The following is an 18,737-nucleotide window of genomic DNA, read 5'->3' on the forward strand; positions in this document are numbered from 1 at the left end:
CCGGGAGCTGAAGTTGACTGCGGTAGTCGAAGTGGGACTCTAGCTAGCTCCAATCATCTGTGGAGTCCGAGCCACTCGCAAGACCCAGCTCAACCACGCCGCTTCTACCTCGGCCGCTTTCACGACTGAACCGAACTTCAGGTCGTTTTGACCCTATTATAATTACTAGATGGGTGTTTCTATTTTTGTTTTGTTTTTCTAAGGTTGAAATGAGGCACCATCGTTTTGGTGGTCACTCGTTTTTACGTCGCAGACGCGTCGCGTTGGACGGGTTCGACGTCGTAGGCGTCTAGTACCTACAAACCCATTTCATGTTCTTCGCTAGTAAGTACATCATATGTGTCATTCTTTTTATTTATCGATGCAAATTATGTTGCTATTTCTTCCTTGTTTTCTCAGTACTAATATTCGGATTGCATGCTTTTCTACTTTCTTTTGATAGACCTCCACAACTTCTACCTGCACAACGAAACCGGTCTCTTTCAATGTCTGTGCATGATTATGGAATAAAGTTTACTACTGCATATTGCAAACCAGTGCGAATTCCTTATAAGGATAATTAATAGCAAGTACCTGCTTGTTTCCTCAGTGTAACCTCAGTTACACCGGACCTTTAAAGAAGTAAATGAAGTGTGATGAAAATGTACTTGAAAGAAGTGAGGGTACCTTGTAAAATTTGCTTACCTTTCAAAGTTGAAACTGTTCTATGATGCGCTGAGAAATTCCCTCCATGTGCGGTAGTAGTGTTTAGACTATTTCCGACGAAAAAGGATTTTTTTTTCCTGGAAGGTAATCAATAAATTGCAGCCATCAGATTTTCATTTTCAGAGACCACATCTTCAGCTGTTTGCTTCAGTTTGCAAACACAAGAAAAGAGCATTCTTACTAGATGTAAGGAAATAAAATAAAGAGAAACGCTGCAAAAACAATCTTACTAGATATAAGAAAATAAAATAGAGAGAAACGAAAAGTACTGAGTACTTGCTGGTTCAAAAAAGTGTAACCAAACTGGAAAGAAACCATGGCATGGAAACTACGTCAATTATAGTCGGTGCCGCACGTGTTGCATCGTTTCAACGCATTGCGTCCTCAGGAAAGATGGCCACCAGTAGCGTGTCGCGCCGCATTCGCCGCTCGAGAGGACTACCCATGAAACGACGGATTTGACAGGCTCGTCGGATAGTCCTTTTGGTGAAAAGGCGCAGAGTACCGGGGATTGCCTCCGAGGACCCAATGAATATAGTAGGGTCAAAACGACACGTAGCACGATGCGGCTGCGTAAGCGGTTACACTCGGTGCGACGTGGTGGAGATAGCAGTTAGGATCGAGTTGGGACCATCGCGAACCGCAGCAATGAATGGTGGTAGTTGGGGTCCTCACTCGATCACAACTGCTGCGCTCCACCGCACCTCTTCAAGCGCAACCTCTTACGCAACTACATCGTACTTCATGTCGTTTTGACTCTACTCTACACATGGATCTGCACACGCCTATAGTCAGGTCAAAACAACACGAATCACGAGTGTAGTTGCGGTGCATTTGCGTACGCGCTCGAAACGGTGCGGTGGAAGCAGCAGTTGGAACCGAGGTGGTACTGCAAAACGCAAACTGCAGCGGTGGTATGGTATGGGTGGTGGCAGCAAGGGTTTCACCACGCTCCATCGGTTCAAGCCGCTACGCTCCACCGAAGTGCCTCAAGAGAAGCCGCGTACGCAATTGCGTACGTGCTTCATGTCGTTTTGACCCTAGTATATCAATACAATCGGCGTAATGCGTGTTGTAACATAGCGACGCGGCACGCTCGGTTAGGCATGCACACAGCTCCTTTTAATATAGTAATTTTTGTGATAATAATTGTAATTGGAGTCACAGTAACAATAGTTATAAACGGACTCATAACATAATCCCAGAATCCGTCCTAGAAGAAGGCTAAGTATGCACAGCTACACAAAAATAGGGACAGAAATCCAATGCTGCAAACTGAGGTCTTTGATGAGATGCACTGCAAAAAAAAAACGACAAGAATCAAATATGTGCGAAAATCGTTGAGACATCATAGGAGCAAAACAAACGACAAATATAAAGAAATGGCTTAACTAAAACAATGTAATTCATAATGTAATTCACCCTATTCATGCAGTACAGTACGGAGTTTCTCACGAAAGATACTAAAAGCCTGAAAATAGCACAAAAAAGGAGGTCCGAAAAGTACTCCATACCGTAGAGGCTACCGTAGAGGCTCTTACGCAGACTGCACATCACTTTAATCCTAAGGAACAATTTAGTTATAAAGAAGATGAAAGAATTTATTTCTCACTACAGAGCTTTATAGTGTGATCTGTAACTAGTGAAAAATACATGGTCTAATCCACAAGAAGATTTCAAACGCTAACTCTCTTCAATTCTCACCTGGTTTATAGTCGGGTAAAAAGAATGTGAAGCACGATGCGGTAGCGTAAGCGGCTGCCCTCGAAGGTGATGACAACGGTTGGAATCGAGGTGGGACCATCGCGAAATGCAGCAAAGCGTGGTACCAGCGAAGGTCCCACCGCGATCCTAACCGCTACGCTGCACTCCGTTTTCGGTGCCGCTTCGAACGTAGACGCTTACGCAACTGTACCGTGCTTCACGTCGTTTTGATCCTACTACACTACCCTAGGCTCAAAACGGGCTGACTTGTGCAATTGCGTAAGCGGCTCCGCTCCGAATAGGGCGGTAGATCACTCGCTCGGTTCCGAACCCGATTGGAGCTGGCATGGGTCCTGCCACAAGCGTGACTGCTAACGCAAATGCACCACAAGTAGGTTGCTTTAGCTTTATTGTACCGTAGTAGGCGGAACTTCCCCTCATGCATTCGGTTCTGCGCCGTCTCGGCCTTTGAAAGTGAAAAAAGCCCTATATTGATAGCAAGTTTTGTTTTTCTCTGACACAATCGCAGTGTGTTGTTGCTGTTGTAAATCTGTTGTTTAATTAGACTACTTTCGCAAAAAACCACGGTTATTTGCAAACGGCCATTACTGTGTTTTTTGCTTTATTACTTTGATATGGTATGGTATGTTCTTGTAGGGGTGGATGTTGTGTAGCGGTTAGAGGTTCCGCTTCCTGCACGATCGATCGGAGGTTCGAATCCGACCTAGTGCTCACCAAGCAGCCTTTCATCCCCTCGGGGTCGATAAATTGGTACCAGACTTATCTGGGAGGATAAAAACACTGACTTGACAGATCGGCTAGCCACCGCAAGTCATTGCATAGACCAGTTACACATTCGTGACCTCAAACGATTCTAAATTGAACAGAACGTGATGGCGTGGATCCCAAGCGGATTGATCAACGCCAAACACTTTATTCTTTTATGTTTTTGTAGGAAAAATGAGAAATTAACCATAAAATGAGGGTGAGGGTCCGGGAATTTACCAAAACACTGCTACGAGTCCGATAGTCCGGGAAAATTCCCGGTGCATGGAGGGATTTCTATCTGTTCTTTGCTGTTGTTCGTATCGATTCCTCACTGCACCGCCCTCTAGTAGTTTCGGCACGGCCTGCAAACGTGAGTTCGCTGTCGTGTCGACCGCGTTCCTACTATCTTTTCTACTTATTTTACTTTGATTTGCTTTATATGAACATTTGATTTCTGATTTTCTGATTTTTCCCTTTTTTCTCACGACAAATATTCATGAAACGTGAAATGGTCGCGATTGAATTCTTTAGTAGAAGGAACATTATCGAAATTTGTTGAAATACACTTTAAAGGTTGGTAGTTGACACCTAAATCCCTTAATACTGATCAATTTGAAACAAAAAAGTGAAATTCTGGATAACTTTCAATTCTTTAAAGTTACTTCTCGTTAGCCTTGTATCTTCCAATCGTCTTTAACCAAGTTTTTTTGTTTTTAGTCCAGAAAAACTGCAATATTCAACATGCACTTCAGGAAAACTGCTTGATTTTTCGTTGAATGATCCTGAGTGCAAGACATGGGTTCTAGGAAAAGAAAAAAGAACTGATACCTTGACGTGTGCCGACGCCTCATTCTTACACTAATTTATACGCAATCGAAGTAATTTCGCGGCAGTCAGTTATTTCGCGTTCTAACCTGTCACTTTATTTTAAAATTGTATTCGCTAGTTATGTATGACCGAGAAAAACATTGTTTTAAACTCGATAACAAATTTTTTGTTGGTGGAAAAGCTTGGAAATCACATAAAATAACTCTAAGTGTTGAGTATTCCGATCATTTCTACCTGTGATTGATTAACCTATTAATGAGTGGCAGAGGGAAAAAAATGAGAAGTAGGGATTGCACAAAATACTTGTACTAGAAAAAAAGAATCGTTAGGAAAACGGAAACAAACAGAAAGAGGTATGTATGTAGTCACAATCGATAGCCAACGAATGATTCGGCGCCTCATCCTGCATCGATCGTTTTCGGTAACGGTTTTGCTCTATCCGTTCAATCTTATGGTAATTTTTTTTTTCTAAAAATCTTCATCGAAATGTGCACAGTACTACTTTTTTGAATCAAAAGATTTCTAAATGGATAAAATTGTCATTAGCGAGCACATCTCAAGAAAAAAAAGAGGCTTTCTACAAGTACATTGTAGATCACCAAAAATATTAAGAGTTCCGGATTTTTTCTGTGGAAATCAACGGTTTGTAGGTCACGTTTTTTTTGTTGCGCTCAATGTGACGTCACTGAAAATCGCCGAACGCTTTCATTATGCATGAACACACTATCCAAACCACAAAAGAGCGCTCACTCGTTTGTCCACAGCATCTTTTCCATAAAATTTTCATTCGAATCGATTTTGTTCTTGCATACCATACCCGTTTTGTTGACTCGAACTCGTGATATTCGTCAATACACTGCAGAGAACGAAAACAACTAAGGAGTTGGTTGTTTATTGAAATACATGGTCGATCACGTACGAATCGTTTGTTAATTACAAAGGGAATGGTTCATTTTACATTTAGACCATGACGCGCAAGTTCTTCGTCGGTGGAAATTGGAAAATGAACGGCGACAAGCCATCTATTGACGGAATCTGTGTGTTTCTCAATCAGAGCGCAGGTACAAGAGTATTCGAAGTTCTACAGAATTTCTTCTCTCATAATTCAAATAAGAAAACCTCTTCACATTTGTGGATTTGAGAGAAGTGTTGGGTTTTCACGTGTTCGTCACGTAATCGGAAGAAAATTGTGGGTAAGAGGAGAACTTCTCACTTGCTGTACTAAGTCTTACTTTTTCTGCATGCTGTAAAATTACATATAGTCCAGTCAAAACGACCCGAAGCTCGGTACAGTTGCGTAAGCGCCTGCGTTCGATGCGGCGCGGTGAAGCGCAGCGGTTGGAATGGAGTGGAGACCCTCGCTAGCACTACGAATGAAGCTAGTAATGGTCCCAGTTCGATCTCAACCACGCCGCTTCAAACGTAGTCATTATGCTGCTGTACTGAACTGTTTTGAGCCGACTATATGAACTGAATGAAACTAAAGTATCGATGTGAAAAACTTGCACTTTTCATGCTAACAACATTCTATTCACTTATCCTATAAAGCTAATGGATCGCGTGAAAAACTGTAGTTAACTTCTTATTTAGAATGTAATGTTTAGGTGTCCCCGATGTCGATGTCATTGTCGCTCCTCCCGCTCCTTACCTTACTTATGTTAAGGACCACTTGAAGAATTCCGTCAAAGTTTCTGCGCAGAACTGCTATAAGGTAAGTATAGTTAAAAGGAGACAGTTTTATTGTCGCTTTTCGAATTCTTAGACTTCTCTGCGAATTAATCCTTTCTGCAAACCTTCAGGTCCCAAAAGGAGCCTTTACCGGTGAAGTCTCGCCAGCCATGCTCAAAGATTTGGGCATTGAATGGGTTATTCTAGGCCACTCCGAGAGACGTCACATCTTCGGCGAGTCGGATCAGGTAACATTCATTCATTTATACGCCTTATCCACCTTTATTCTATTCACTTCTGCACTTTCATACCCAAGTTCTTGGGTGTTTCTTTCTATACCAACTGGAAGATTGATAAATTCGTGTAAATAGCATTTTTCTTCTAAGTTTAGACATTTGCAGTTAATTGCTGAGAAGACCGTGCATGCTCTCGAAGCTAAAATCAATGTTATTTTCTGCATAGGAGAAAAACTCGAGGAGAGAGAAGCTGGGAAGACGAAAGAAGTAAGTATTAGGTGTCCTCTTTAAGTTTTTTCTGTATAAAAGTGAATAGTCGTAAGAAGCGCTTAGGTGAATTTCCGTCAAATGCAAGCCTTGGTTGACAAGAAGGTTGACTGGACAAACATTGTTATTGCATACGAACCTGTGTGGGCTATAGGCACTGGAAAAACTGCTACACCTGAACAAGCTCAAGAGGTTGTCTAGATTTTCGTGTTTCTATCGTTTAGTGAGGATGTTTTTCAGTTTTAAATCCTCCTTTTCAGGTGCATCTATGGATCCGTGAGTTTTTGAAGGAAAAGGTCTCTGCTGATGTAGCTGAGAAGACCCGCATCATTTATGGAGGCAAGTTTTCTTCTTCTGTTTAAATAAGTGTTTTACTTACTTATGATGATTTGTTCCTTATTGGACGTCAGTAAATAAGGTTCTTATCTTTACCAGAACACATAAAAGATTCTGAACTTTTCTTAGTACATTTCTCTTTTCTAGTCTGTTAAACATAGAACAAAAATCGCCTGTTCTTTAATATGGTTTTTTGTTTCACATTGGTTTAAGACTGGCTTTTTTCCAGGATCAGTAACGGCTGATAACTGCAAAGAGCTTGGAAAGAAGCCTGACATTGATGGTTTTCTAGTTGGAGGTGCATCTTTGAAGCCTGATTTCATCAAGATCATCAATGCACGCAAATGAATCCAGTTAGGGTTGTGTTTATCTCGGTCTTGACCCCGGTTAGTAGCTTGCCTAGTTTTTTGTATGTTTATCTCTAAGAGATGATTTGTAGGATCTGTCCCTTTGTTGTATAATATGCACTGCAATGCATCTCATTGGTTAAATAAATGTTCTTACTTCTCCATTCTTTGTTCACATTACTGTAAAAGTCCAAAGAAATATCTTGGAAACTTGCAATTGCCATCTTAAGATCAAAAGTGGAAGTTGTTCAGATAACAAAAGATGAGTACACAGTACATAAATGAACCTCCTACGACGGGCAAGGTTGGTTTTTTTTGAGGATTTGGAAAGACAGCATTAACATGTGGTTGAGTTCCTCAACCTTTTCTTGAATCACAATTAACGTCGAGAACGAACACTGTCCACAATTTATCTGAGCGTTGAGGCTTTTACTTTCACTTTTATTTGAAAAAAAGTTTGTTTTCTTCTAATTTTATGAGAATATTAACGATGGGATCGGATTTTGCAGGCCATAGTTTTAGACCTGAAATCGCTGGCTATACCTGTGAGTCTTGAGATAAAGTCGCGTCAAAGCGACATGAAGCTCGGTGCAGTTACGTAAGCGACTGTGCTCGGAACGAATCGGTCGAGCTAGCGGCAGGGATGGGACAGCCATATCAGCTGCAGCAATGAGTGGTGCTAGTAAGGGTCTTTTCTCGACCATAACCGCTACGCTCCACGGTGCCGCTTCGAGCGCACCCACTTACGCAGCTACACCATGCTTCGTGCTGTTTCGACGAACGAATTCGAACGTGAAGCGAATGATGGTGAAGAAAAAAAAAACTTGTTTACTTGCTGCATCTAACTCATCTGCTCATCTCTGTTTACATGCTGCATTTAACCACGCTTGCATCAATCGTCGTTGGAAGTAAAAGCATGATTAATAATTCCTTCATTGATTTCGAGTACAATCTTATGGCGATGCTTTGCATCTTTGGCCAATGATTTCCTCTATCACGAATTTCGGCCCCTCTTTTCACTAACATGGATGACAGTGATTTTTCTGTGATTGTCCAGCTTTAATTGATCGCATTTGTTTAGGTGATTTTGCACTCCACTGCCGGTGACATTGAGATTGAACTTTGGACAAAAGAGTGTCCTTTAGCATGTCGTAACTTCATCCAACTATGCATGGAGAAATACTACAATGGGACAATTTTTCATAGATTGGTGAAGGGTGAGGGTTTTTTCATGTTTTCCTCACATTTATTCGGATTCTCATTTGTCCTTCTTACAAATTCTCGATCAATCGAGCATGAGTAGGAACTGCGCAAGAAAATCCCGATTACCCATAGTTGAATTTTTCATTTATCCTAAGAAGGCTAGTAGACAAATGAATGTAAATCCTAGGCTTTTTCTCGTGGATTGAGCGGAGGTGAATTACTCTGACGTGAGTTCTCAACCGTTAATTCTTGGGTCAAACTCCGGAAAGGGGTTCCAGTTCTCAACTCTTTTTCGCATTATCTTACCAACTTTTTCTGTGAACGCAAAAATCAGCTATAACGAGTGACCAGTTCTTATTTATTAGTCTTACTATTAGTTCTAATAGTCTTGACTAAATCCGCACATTTCAACCTCACATTATGGAGCTACTTTTGAAGTATTATAGAAATATACGCCATCTATGAACTACGTTTAGTCATACAGTGTGTGATTACTTTTGACACTGGACCTAAGTGTTTTCAAGAAGAACTCTGGTAATCAATGAAAAAGTAGACGTAGATGAGTTCAAACACAATTATCGATTCTTTATAGATTACATCATCCAAGGAGGAGATCCTACCGGTACTGGACGAGGCGGGGAAAGTATATATGGGAAACCGTTCAAGGTATGCCTTCTAATGAAGTAATCGCCTTTACTTGCCGAAATATTCAGAGTATAGATGTAGTCCAACTTGAATTCAGGATGAGTTTCATCAACGCCTTCGGTTCAACCGTAGGGGTCTTGTTGGAATGGCTAATGCTGGCAGAGATGATAACGGTAGTCAGTTTTTCTTCACAGTTGGAAACGATGTACGCGACCTGGATAAGAAACATACGCTTTTTGGAAAGGTATAATTGTGCTCCGATTTCAAGAAAAACGTAAAGTAACAGTGCCTATCAAATTTGAAAGAAGTGGAAGTTTCGTAGCAGTTATTTTAAAACTCGTTTATGTGGATGACCTTATCGTATACATTGTTGAGCACAGATTGTTGGCAATACGGTGTTCAATATGCTTAAAATGACTGAATGTGACGTGGACGATAACGAAAGGCCAAGGACGATCCACAAGATCACAGGAGTAGAGATACTCACAAACCCTTTCAATGATATCAAACCCAGGTATCGTCTAGTTGATTATTATGAAGAACGTTGATATGACGGTTCTAGAGAACGAGTGAAAGAGAAGAAAGAAAAGAAAAAAGAAAAGAAGCCAGTCGAGACGAAAAAACTGAATCTACTCTCATTTGGAGACGAAGCAGAAGAAGACGAAATGGAAGTAGAGGAAGTGAACAAGGTTCTTTGTTGTGAATCATCTCGTGAGAAGGACTTTCTTGTCGTAGATATACTGCGTTTACAGAAACTAAACAAGAAAGGGAAATCAGCTCACGATGTTCTAACTGACGATGCAAAACTCAGCAAACAAGTTGCTGTTACTGCTGATGAGATGGCAGATTATGATCCTGTAAGCTTTGTTTGGATTTTTCTCTTGACTTTTAATTTTTCTCACAGTTTTGTTTTCGTGGCTTTACATGGCCGAGTTGCAGTTAGTTAGTTGCAGCTGTGATAGAATTCTAAAGAATTAACATGTTTTGTTTATGTTGCGACTCTTTGTCGCATTTAAATTATTTTTTATTTGTCTTATTTTCTATTTTTATTTTATTTCTGGTCATGTGCTGTTAATTTTTATGCTTATTCAAGCAGTAGTGCTAGGGCATCGTTGATTTTCTTTTCGTAGGATGAAGATGGTGAACGTGATGCCTCCACAGTATCAAGTATTAGAGCCAAATTTGCTGCCAAACGGAAGGTAAGGTCTGATACTTTGCGGTTCTATGGTATTCTAGTAACATAATTATGTATTTTTCCGTTGAAGAAATAGAAATGATTCGAGGACTTCTTGTGTTCAGATCGAAGAAGTCGACGATGACGGAAAGGACGAAGACTTCGAGAAAATGATCGACGATGAACGAAAAAAGCAGGAGAAGGAGAGGATGTAAGTTTTTTCGTTGCAGTTATAGTATTTTATAGTAATTAGTTTTCAATTATTTTTAATTTACTTTTTTCTACCATGTGTTAGGGAAGCATTACAAGCAGAGCTAAAGGCCATGCAAAAAGAGCACATCAAAGCTCTAAGGAAACCGAAAGAGAAGAATGATAACGAGGAAGGTGAGACGTATGATAGCATAGTCCTTGAAAACCTAACGCCGTCGATTTTCCAGAAGAGCCACAATCGGAAGCCATGCAGATGTATAACGGGCTTAAGTTGAAGTTTAAATCAAAATCGAAGAATATTGTGAAGACGAAAGATCCCAACCGAGAAGGTCAGGTAAGAGTACAACTTTTTTTGAGGAGATAACTCCGAGTTTTCCCGGTTAGGATATTTGTTAGGATAATCCCCAATAAGGTATAATTGTGAATAACTATAGTTTTCACAATTATTTGCAACTCTGGAAAACTTATGACTTCGTTTTTTTTTTGTTCTATAGTCATATGTCTAGAGGAAACCACTTGGATAATGAACAAATGAGGCTCTCAAAAACCTACTGTTACTCTTTACAACCTAATAATTTTTAGTCTTATACCCCCAATTTAGAAGTTTCCATTTCTTTGCAGTATCTGTTGTTTATAGTTTGCTAATGAATTTCATGCTTTTCAGACAATGAGCATGTTGGAGCGATTCCAAAAACGTTTGGCTGCGTCTAATCAGTCTGCCATTTTACATGACAAAAAGATCGAAATTAAAGAAGAAAAGAAAAAAGAAAAGGAAGAAGATGACGATGAGAAGAAGTTTGGAATAGATTTAGATGCAGAGGATACCGTAGGAGATGACTGGTGAGCGTACCTGTTATTCTTCATTATACATGTTCATGCGTAAAATGTGCCATACATATATGATGGTCCATTTTTTTTCTTTTTTTCATTTTCCTATTGCACTCTTTCTCTCCTTAAGGATCAGAACTTTCAGTAGAAGTCTTATTTAAAGGCATCACCCCACGAATCTTGGGTGGTGCGGGTTTCGGGTGGGTTATGCTTATATGGAGATGTAGATTATGGAGCGGAATGTGATTCCGTCCATTTCTTCCTAATTGCCGTAAAAAAACGGCCCGCAAGATACGGCTCGAGCGAACCGGCGTGCTATTTTCCACGAGTTCGATTGGAGCGCGTCAGCCTTTGTGCACGCGCCGCATCTTCCGGGCCGTTTTTTACGTCAATTAAGAAGAAATGGATAGAATCACCCTCCTCTCCATAATCTACTATCCTTTATAAAAATACTCCACCTGAAACCAGCACCACCCCAGATTCGTGGGGTGATACCTTTGATAGAAAAAGAGAAATTGACCAGAATATCTTTAGAGTTGAGTAGAATTTGATAGAATTGCTGTACCTATTTTTAAAATTACTCTGTACCTGTGATCTACTAGAAGAGTAATCTAAAAGGTGATGATACTCAACAGTTTAACAGCGTTTCCTATAAGGTTGTATACATCCCTTCAGAACACGTGAAGGATCTAGAAAGTTGTCAATTTCGCAGGGAACAATTTAACTAGTGGGGAAGTCCAAAGTAAGGTAGATTTGAGAAGAAATTTACCCATATTTTGGATCTCTTACGTAATGTTGGGCCTTCTGGTGAGAGTAAACGCTATTTTTTTTTGTGATCTTTGTGGAATAATTTCTAGTAGTAGTAGTAGTTCCTGCTGTAATTTTCTGGATTACTTCCTTCTAATCTCCCTTCCTTCGCTCTCCAGTCGTAATTTTGATAGTTTTTGGGATTTTGTGACATTTATCTCGTATAACTAATCCCTTCTATAGATACAACGAAATGTTTCTTTATTGCAACATACGTATATGTGTAAGGTCCCTCACTTTCCTACTATCTATGTTCAGACATCCGTACAGATTTAATGCGGATTTCAGACGTTGAGAATAGTTTGCAATAGTAGCTAGTTTGTGGGGTCAGCTGCTGCTATCGCACTTTCCAGCACGTGCAAATCTAGTTTGCTGGAGGATTTTTTTTATGAGGTGGAGGCCTCTTTCTCTCCTTTATGGAGTTTTCGGCAAAGTGCAGTCAGACGTGCACACGAAAAATTTCCAATACCGACAACCGGTAATCAAGTCAAGAGTCAAGAGCCTAGAACTTGTTTCTGACATTGACTTGATTACCGGTTGTCAATAATGTCCTTGTATTTTTAAGGAGTGAACCTTATGGATTTCAGCGCTTAGCATCAAAAACTGATGAAGCTGAATGAATAAATTCAACTTTGGGTCCCACTTGAGCTTTTAGGGGTTTTCACTTCATGATTTTTATAGTCTCCTTAACAGAATAGTCATGAAAAACAGTTACTTGCAGGATGGGTCACAAGTTCCTCGCTGAAGATGATGATCCAAAAGTATCAAAAGCCAAAGATGCAAACTTAAGGGAGGAGAGCGAGGATTGGTACAATATCAACGATCCGAGAAATAAGATGAACCAACGGAGACGGGGAGCGATTTGATAGTTCTACTTCATTCATATGTTTTTTTTTTATTTTTATGATCTCTGGTACTTAAATTCTCTTCCAATGATGAGATTTATGCAATTTGAATCAATCTACCGTTCGTGCACCACGTTACAACATTTTGGTGGTTAAGATTTAAGTCGTTAGTTCTAAAAATGGAGCTGTATGACTATGCGTAAGATCACCATAAACCGCGATTACCACAAACCACGTACGTGTAATTAATAGCAATTTTGAGCGATTTTATTGGTTATCAACGGAGAGGGAAACAAAGTACGCACTTTTTTCTTTTTTTTTTGTCGTGGGGGGGACGAAGAAAAGGGAGGGATGGGCAGCCTGAGTAATATTCTTAGAAGGAAGAGGAGGGAAGGAAGGAAGGAAGGGGGGGGGGGGGGATCAGTGATATTGGCCTTACAGTCGCTCGAATTAGCACTGCACTCAGTAAATTCCACAATGTGTTACTCCTTATCAACATTTATTATGCGGTATGGATGAGATGTGTCCCCCTACTCTTTCCCTTTGGATGAGCACGGGTAATGGAAAAGGAGGGGGATGGGGGGATGTTACATTTCCTTCCGCACACTAAGACTATGCCATAAAAGGCGATGCTTTGTGGTATTTGGTTGAGTAATTAATTAACTCCCGTTTTGTTTTTCATACATTTGATGTGATGATGACTGATTGTGGTTGGTATTGAGCTCCTCTGCTCATTTTCTTGTTGTCTGATGTGGATTTCGTTCCACATATTGACTTCAAAATATCGTTATTGAAGTCTAAATGGCGTCCACCCTCCTCCCCCTCCCCCATTTGGTTCGCTGGTTCGTCTTTCAAGGTTACATCTGCAGAACGGAATTTAGCAAGACAATTTCCAACCGACCCATGAACGATCCTTCACCACACACTGCATATTTTTTGAGCCGTGGTCGCAAAACCTTTGCATCTCATGGCGTGTGTTTTTTTTTATTCTCTTATTCTTATTTTTTAAGGTGAACAAAAAAAAAGAATCAAACATAACGTGCACATCACTAGACCGCTTAATAATGAACAATTGAATTGACTGCGTCGCGACAACAAAAATCCCTTATTTTGGTAATCCATCTTATGCGTAAACAATAACAATAAATAACATCTACTTCTTCGGCAGAAGGTATTTATGACTCAACCTAATAATTACCGATTAGGGTGGTTTTAGTGGAATACATTCGAGATCGGCTCCTTTTCTGATTTCAATATGTACTCGTACCATTCCCCCCACCCCTCCCCACCTCTTCCATCCATCCCCCCCCCCTGATTTCCTCCCTTATCCTTCGTATTTGCGCAAATCTACCGCAACCAACTGGTCCCGTTGTCTCTTTTTTTTCTAGTTTTCATATATGTTTACAACTGTAATTTGTTTAAAGCATTTCTGTTGGATTGAGTTTTGTTTACTTGTTTGTTTACTACCTATATAAATATATGAATCATTTCTAGTACGAAACTCAACTCAGTTCCCTTTTAATTTCTGCTCTGAATATTTTAAAATGATGCTGCAATTAAAAGAATTAAAATTAAACATTATGTAAGAGAGGATTTCTATTCATGGTTGTGCCTAAAACAGATTATTTCATAATTTTTTTGTATTTCAATATTCTATTCTCTAAAAATGTCTACTGTTGTATGCGTTGTATTTTGTTGCACCAAAAATCTCTTAAAATATAGGATTTTTATTAAATATAAGCGCCATTATGCTCAATACACTTCTCCCAACGTGAAACAAGTGCTTTCATCCCATCTGCATAGAAATCAGTATCTAGAGAATCAAGAAATTGTTTAAAAGCCTCTTTAGGCTCATCTTCATCCCGGAAGCGTTTTTCTTTAATAAATTTGTCCAAAGCATGAAAAAAATGAAATTCTGTGGGCAAGAGATCAGGTGAATGTGACGGATGAGGCAGCACCTCGACACCAAGCTCGTACAATTTTTTCAAAGTCGTGCTATCAACGTGTGCCCTGGATGCATCGTATAGAAAAATAGGATTTTTCCTATTTGATGGTGCCGGTTGTTGTGTTTGCATTTTTTGATGAGCTAGTTCCAATTCGCTGTTGAATGACTCTGTAGTGATTCCTTGACCAGGATTCAGGAATCGATAGTGGATTAGACCGCCTGGAGACCACCAAACAGTGACCATAATCCTGTTCTGGGGATGTACGTTCGACTCTGATGTGGACTGGGATGGTTCATCTGGATCCAACCATTCTGATGCCCTTTTTCTGCTATCGTACGAGAGCCATTTTTCGCCACAGGTGAAAATCCTTTCCGTGAACGGTTCGTCTTTATTTCTTAGAAGTAACGATGAGCATAACTCAAGACGAGTTATCAAGTAACGCTCAGTTGACTCCTGAGGTGAAGGTTGATCGGATTTTTTCCTTCTCGTACTTGTATGATTCCACATACTATTATACATGGAGCCGACCTCTTTCACAACATCTGACCAGGATTTTCCTGGTTGCGGTTCCATCAACTTTTTAACGAAATCGTCTAATCGTACAGGAATAGAACCTGGACTTGAGGATCTCGAAGTGCGTTTCGCATCTTCGGGCTTATCATCACCGGCAAGAAATCTCGTGAACCATTCCCGTACGGTCTTCTCTTGCGGTGCGGTTTCACCGAAAATTCGTTGTAAACTGCGAGCAGCATCCGCTGCTTCGTGGCCTAACTTGAATTCGTAGAGTGCTAGAAGATGGAAGTCGCGTGGATCCATGTTTGACTTTCTCACCTAAAATAAGCATATCATGTTGTTGTTTAAGTGTTTTGAATTCTCTGGAAAAAAAAATTCAGAAAAAAAAAATTTCCAGAATTTTCTTCCCCGCGATACATGGAGAGTGGTGAAGCAAATAGTTCGTAGAAAGATGTTGATAGCGTGCTACTTGTGATCATAGCCTAATCATAATCCTAAGCATCATCTTAGAATTTTTGACTGTGCAGTAGATGCGAATTATTCCCATTTAGCTAAACTACACTTAGAAGACGGATTCAGATGGAGAATTCAAAAATTGGGGCACAATCGCAAGTGAAGTTTCCGTAACGTAAAAACTCTGTTCTGGAGGTGACCACCATCATTGCAACTTTGCTAAAAGTTGGTTGGTGGCGCTACACCAGGAAAGGATGCACTTTACCAACATTTGAAGAAAGATTTGAGGATAAGGGAACATTGATCGCGCTCTCGGTCACGGAAAATTCTTGGCAGACTTCGATCAAGGGGAAAACAAAGATCACCGTCGAATATTTAGCGAAAGACGAGGAGCGAATGTCGAGTGTTAATGATAACCAATAACCCGTCATTTCGGACGGTTCCACTTAATTCAATTTAATTAAGGTTAAGAACGCTGACTGCACGCTAGAAGTGTTGTCGATGGTCAGATAAATCCAAGAGCCGACTCGTACACCTTCAGAATCAACGCCGATCTAGAACGCCTCCTTCCTAGTAAATAGAGATGATCGGCGGGTGTAGCAGGATCGGTAAAAGGTTAGGCTGTGAAAGCGCGATAAATGTTTCGAAACCGTACTGGTGCCAATAAAGCCGTTGAGGTCGATAAGTTGGTACTAGACCTGTATGGGATGGTAAAATCACTAACTATAGATGTTTGCTCGCCCCCTCAGGTCACCTTGAAGGCTGCACACGCGTTCATAAACCTCAAAAGATTCCGAATTGAACACGGGATCAAGCACACCCCATAGGGATTGGTCAACGCCCTGGATTTTATCCGTTACCCTTTAAAGAGAGATGGAAGTTGAAGAGAAAAATACGTTCCAAACTCCTAAAAGATCTAAAACAGAGGATGCAAGGAACTGGCGGAGAATCGATCAGGCAGAGAACATAAAATATGCTATGCTTCACTGGTTTTTTAGGTGGAACTTCTATCTTTGCTGCCTGGGAGGTCCGTAGGTGAGGCGATGACAAATTTCATTCGGAATTCCAGTACTCTAGACAGGGTGGATTCCCTTGATGAGCAGAGGACAGCCATCAGTACCTACGAGAATAGATGAGATAGTCGAAGCCGGTGCTCCGATCCCCTTCACTTTTGCACGGTTATCATCCCCATCATCTGAGCTGCACCCCGGGGAAGGCATCCCCATCACCTGAGCTGCATCCTATGGGTTAGACCCCTTTTACCTGAGCAAGGTTCGGTTCCTCCCTATCGCACCAATGCCTACGAGTCAGTTCAACGGGGATTACACCATTCATTGATGGAAATGTGACAGACAAATGTGCATCGTTGAGTTCTCTTCCACTATGGGGCCACGCATTACTGTAGAGTATGTAGCCTTCCGAGAACTCCTCGTAGGAACTTCCATCTGATCAATCGTACATCCTCTATCTTCGTCATGCGTCGAAAATTCTATTTCATATTGGAGAATTTGAAGGGAATCGATTCCTTGGTCAAGGTTGTAGTTCTTGACTGGTCTGAATTCGTTGGATCCGTCTTTTTACCGGAAGGGGTTAAGACAACGACGAAATAACGAAGTAGTATGAGAGTTGTAAAGCTCTAGCTTGACTTAAAAATAGAAAAAAATACGGGTCAGCAAAAACATTATGTGAATATTTATAGTTTGCGTACTGGGCGTGTTGGCGCCGTTTTTGCCGCGCGCTGACATTTCGCGGGACAACAAACATGACAAGAACTATGATGTACATGGAAATTGAGGTTGGTGCTGCGGAACGGAAAGTGTTTTCGAGTCTTTTTTTTTTGTTGGAGACACATAAACACGGGTCAATCAAAACTATTCTAGGAGGATGTCCACAGTGCGTTAATCGTAGTCGAAAAAAAATTACATGTGTTTTTAAACAGCAATTAAGTGAATCGAAAGCATAGACAAACGAAATGCGAATATCATAAAGAGGCATGGATTCTGGAAAGATGCACCAGAATTTGTCACGATTATTTCTTTACATAATGAAACTGTTGTTGTTGTTTTTTAAACAAAATCCTGGCAATGCAGAAAAAATCCCAAAATTGAGGTGTGATTGAGCATAAAGCATAATTTTTTAGTGGGTTACATAATCTTTTTTGGAAAGCTTCGCTGAAAAAGACTACCTTAACAAGTCCGAAACATAAAAAAAGGAATCTTTCAAGAAAATTTCCGGGAGACGGGTGGATTTTTCAACGTTTAATTGTAACGTGAATTGTAAATTGTGTAATTAGTGTGTTTATTACTATTTCTTTTTGAATAGGAAAAAATAAGAATAATAACATAATAACAAAAAATTGTAAAAAAAAAATTACAAAGACTAACATACCTACATACACTATATAATATACCAAAGTATGGACATGAATATTACATAGAAAATGGACGAACCTCAGAATTTTATTCTGTATGAAGGGAAGACGATGAAATGCGCCCTGCTTCTCAACCCCCGAAGCTCAGGCTGAAGGAATAGCTCAACAACGTCAAAGTACAGCCTCTTCCATTATGGATTTGAGTTAATAGGTGTTCCAGTGATCTGAAAATAAAAGGAATAGTAGGAATAGTTCTCATTCTTCCCAACCGTTGTAATCCTGGATTCATTGGTCAACGTTAATCAATACGTACTACCCATTCGTTAACCAATCTCCAAATCATCAAATAGTAGATGCTCTGATAAAAATGACAGAGAAAATTTCCGCCGAAGCAGTCACATCATCAAAAACTCATTCACTCAACGGAAAATGGACATTATAGTTTTCGAAAATTTGTGAGAAAAAAAAACTCGAAAACTAAAAATTTAAACGAATTTAAACGTTCAGAAATCAGCAACCAAAGAAACTAGATAAAAAATAAAGAACAGGACGCATCTCAGGTAAAATGTTTCTTGAAGTATTTGCTTGAAAACACATTTACAACCGAAAAAATTCTTGCGTACCAATCCTACCTCCTATTCTATCCACTTTCTGAAGTTAAAACATTCACAACTAAACGGTTTTTTTTCTTTTTTTCCAGCGCGTGGGACTACTTTTTTTTCGGCGCGTCAATTGTTCTTCTTCGTCGAACAATGCTCCCCCCTCCCCCCACCCAAAAAAAAGGATTATTATACCATTAAATATCTGTTAACTCTGGATAAAGTATTTTTTAATGCTCTTTCCCAACTTGATCTCGGATTGTCCCACGCAGCATCGCCGCACT

The 18,737-nt window shown here is 40.2% G+C and overlaps 3 protein-coding genes across 4 annotated transcripts; 2 read left to right on the forward strand and 1 right to left on the reverse strand.

Annotated features, from left to right (window-relative positions):
• Positions 1-485: 485 nt before the first annotated feature.
• RB195_017034 (uncharacterized protein) lies at positions 486-6,860 on the forward strand (the record flags this gene model as incomplete). 2 transcript variants are annotated; one of them, XM_064183845.1, is made up of 8 exons in its annotated part: positions 486-536; positions 4,970-5,066; positions 5,610-5,716; positions 5,805-5,921; positions 6,075-6,176; positions 6,243-6,368; positions 6,437-6,515; positions 6,742-6,860. In XM_064183845.1, the coding sequence occupies 8 exons, from the start codon at positions 486-488 to the stop codon at positions 6,858-6,860; spliced, it is 798 nt and encodes a 265-aa protein (XP_064039726.1). The 2 variants fall into 2 exon arrangements, with proteins under 2 accessions (XP_064039726.1, XP_064039727.1); XM_064183846.1 differs by lacking the exon at positions 486-536 and adding an exon at positions 2,756-2,800.
• Positions 6,861-7,121: 261 nt separating this feature from the next.
• On the forward strand, positions 7,122-12,592 carry RB195_017035 (uncharacterized protein; the record flags this gene model as incomplete). Its single annotated transcript, XM_064183847.1, has 13 exons — positions 7,122-7,163; positions 7,941-8,076; positions 8,655-8,728; positions 8,805-8,951; positions 9,088-9,221; positions 9,270-9,396; positions 9,460-9,564; positions 9,838-9,906; positions 10,007-10,092; positions 10,177-10,265; positions 10,319-10,425; positions 10,756-10,931; positions 12,448-12,592. 13 exons carry the CDS (start codon positions 7,122-7,124, stop codon positions 12,590-12,592), a joined length of 1,437 nt encoding a protein of 478 aa, XP_064039728.1.
• Positions 12,593-14,301: 1,709 nt separating this feature from the next.
• Positions 14,302-15,333, reverse strand: RB195_017036 (uncharacterized protein; the record flags this gene model as incomplete). Its single annotated transcript, XM_064183848.1, has 1 exon — positions 14,302-15,333. One exon carries the CDS (start codon positions 15,331-15,333, stop codon positions 14,302-14,304), a length of 1,032 nt encoding a protein of 343 aa, XP_064039729.1.
• Between the last annotated feature and the right edge of the window lie 3,404 nt (positions 15,334-18,737).

Source organism: Necator americanus, chromosome II, assembly GCF_031761385.1.
Source record: "Necator americanus strain Aroian chromosome II, whole genome shotgun sequence".
Lineage (NCBI taxonomy): Eukaryota > Metazoa > Nematoda > Chromadorea > Rhabditida > Ancylostomatidae > Necator > Necator americanus.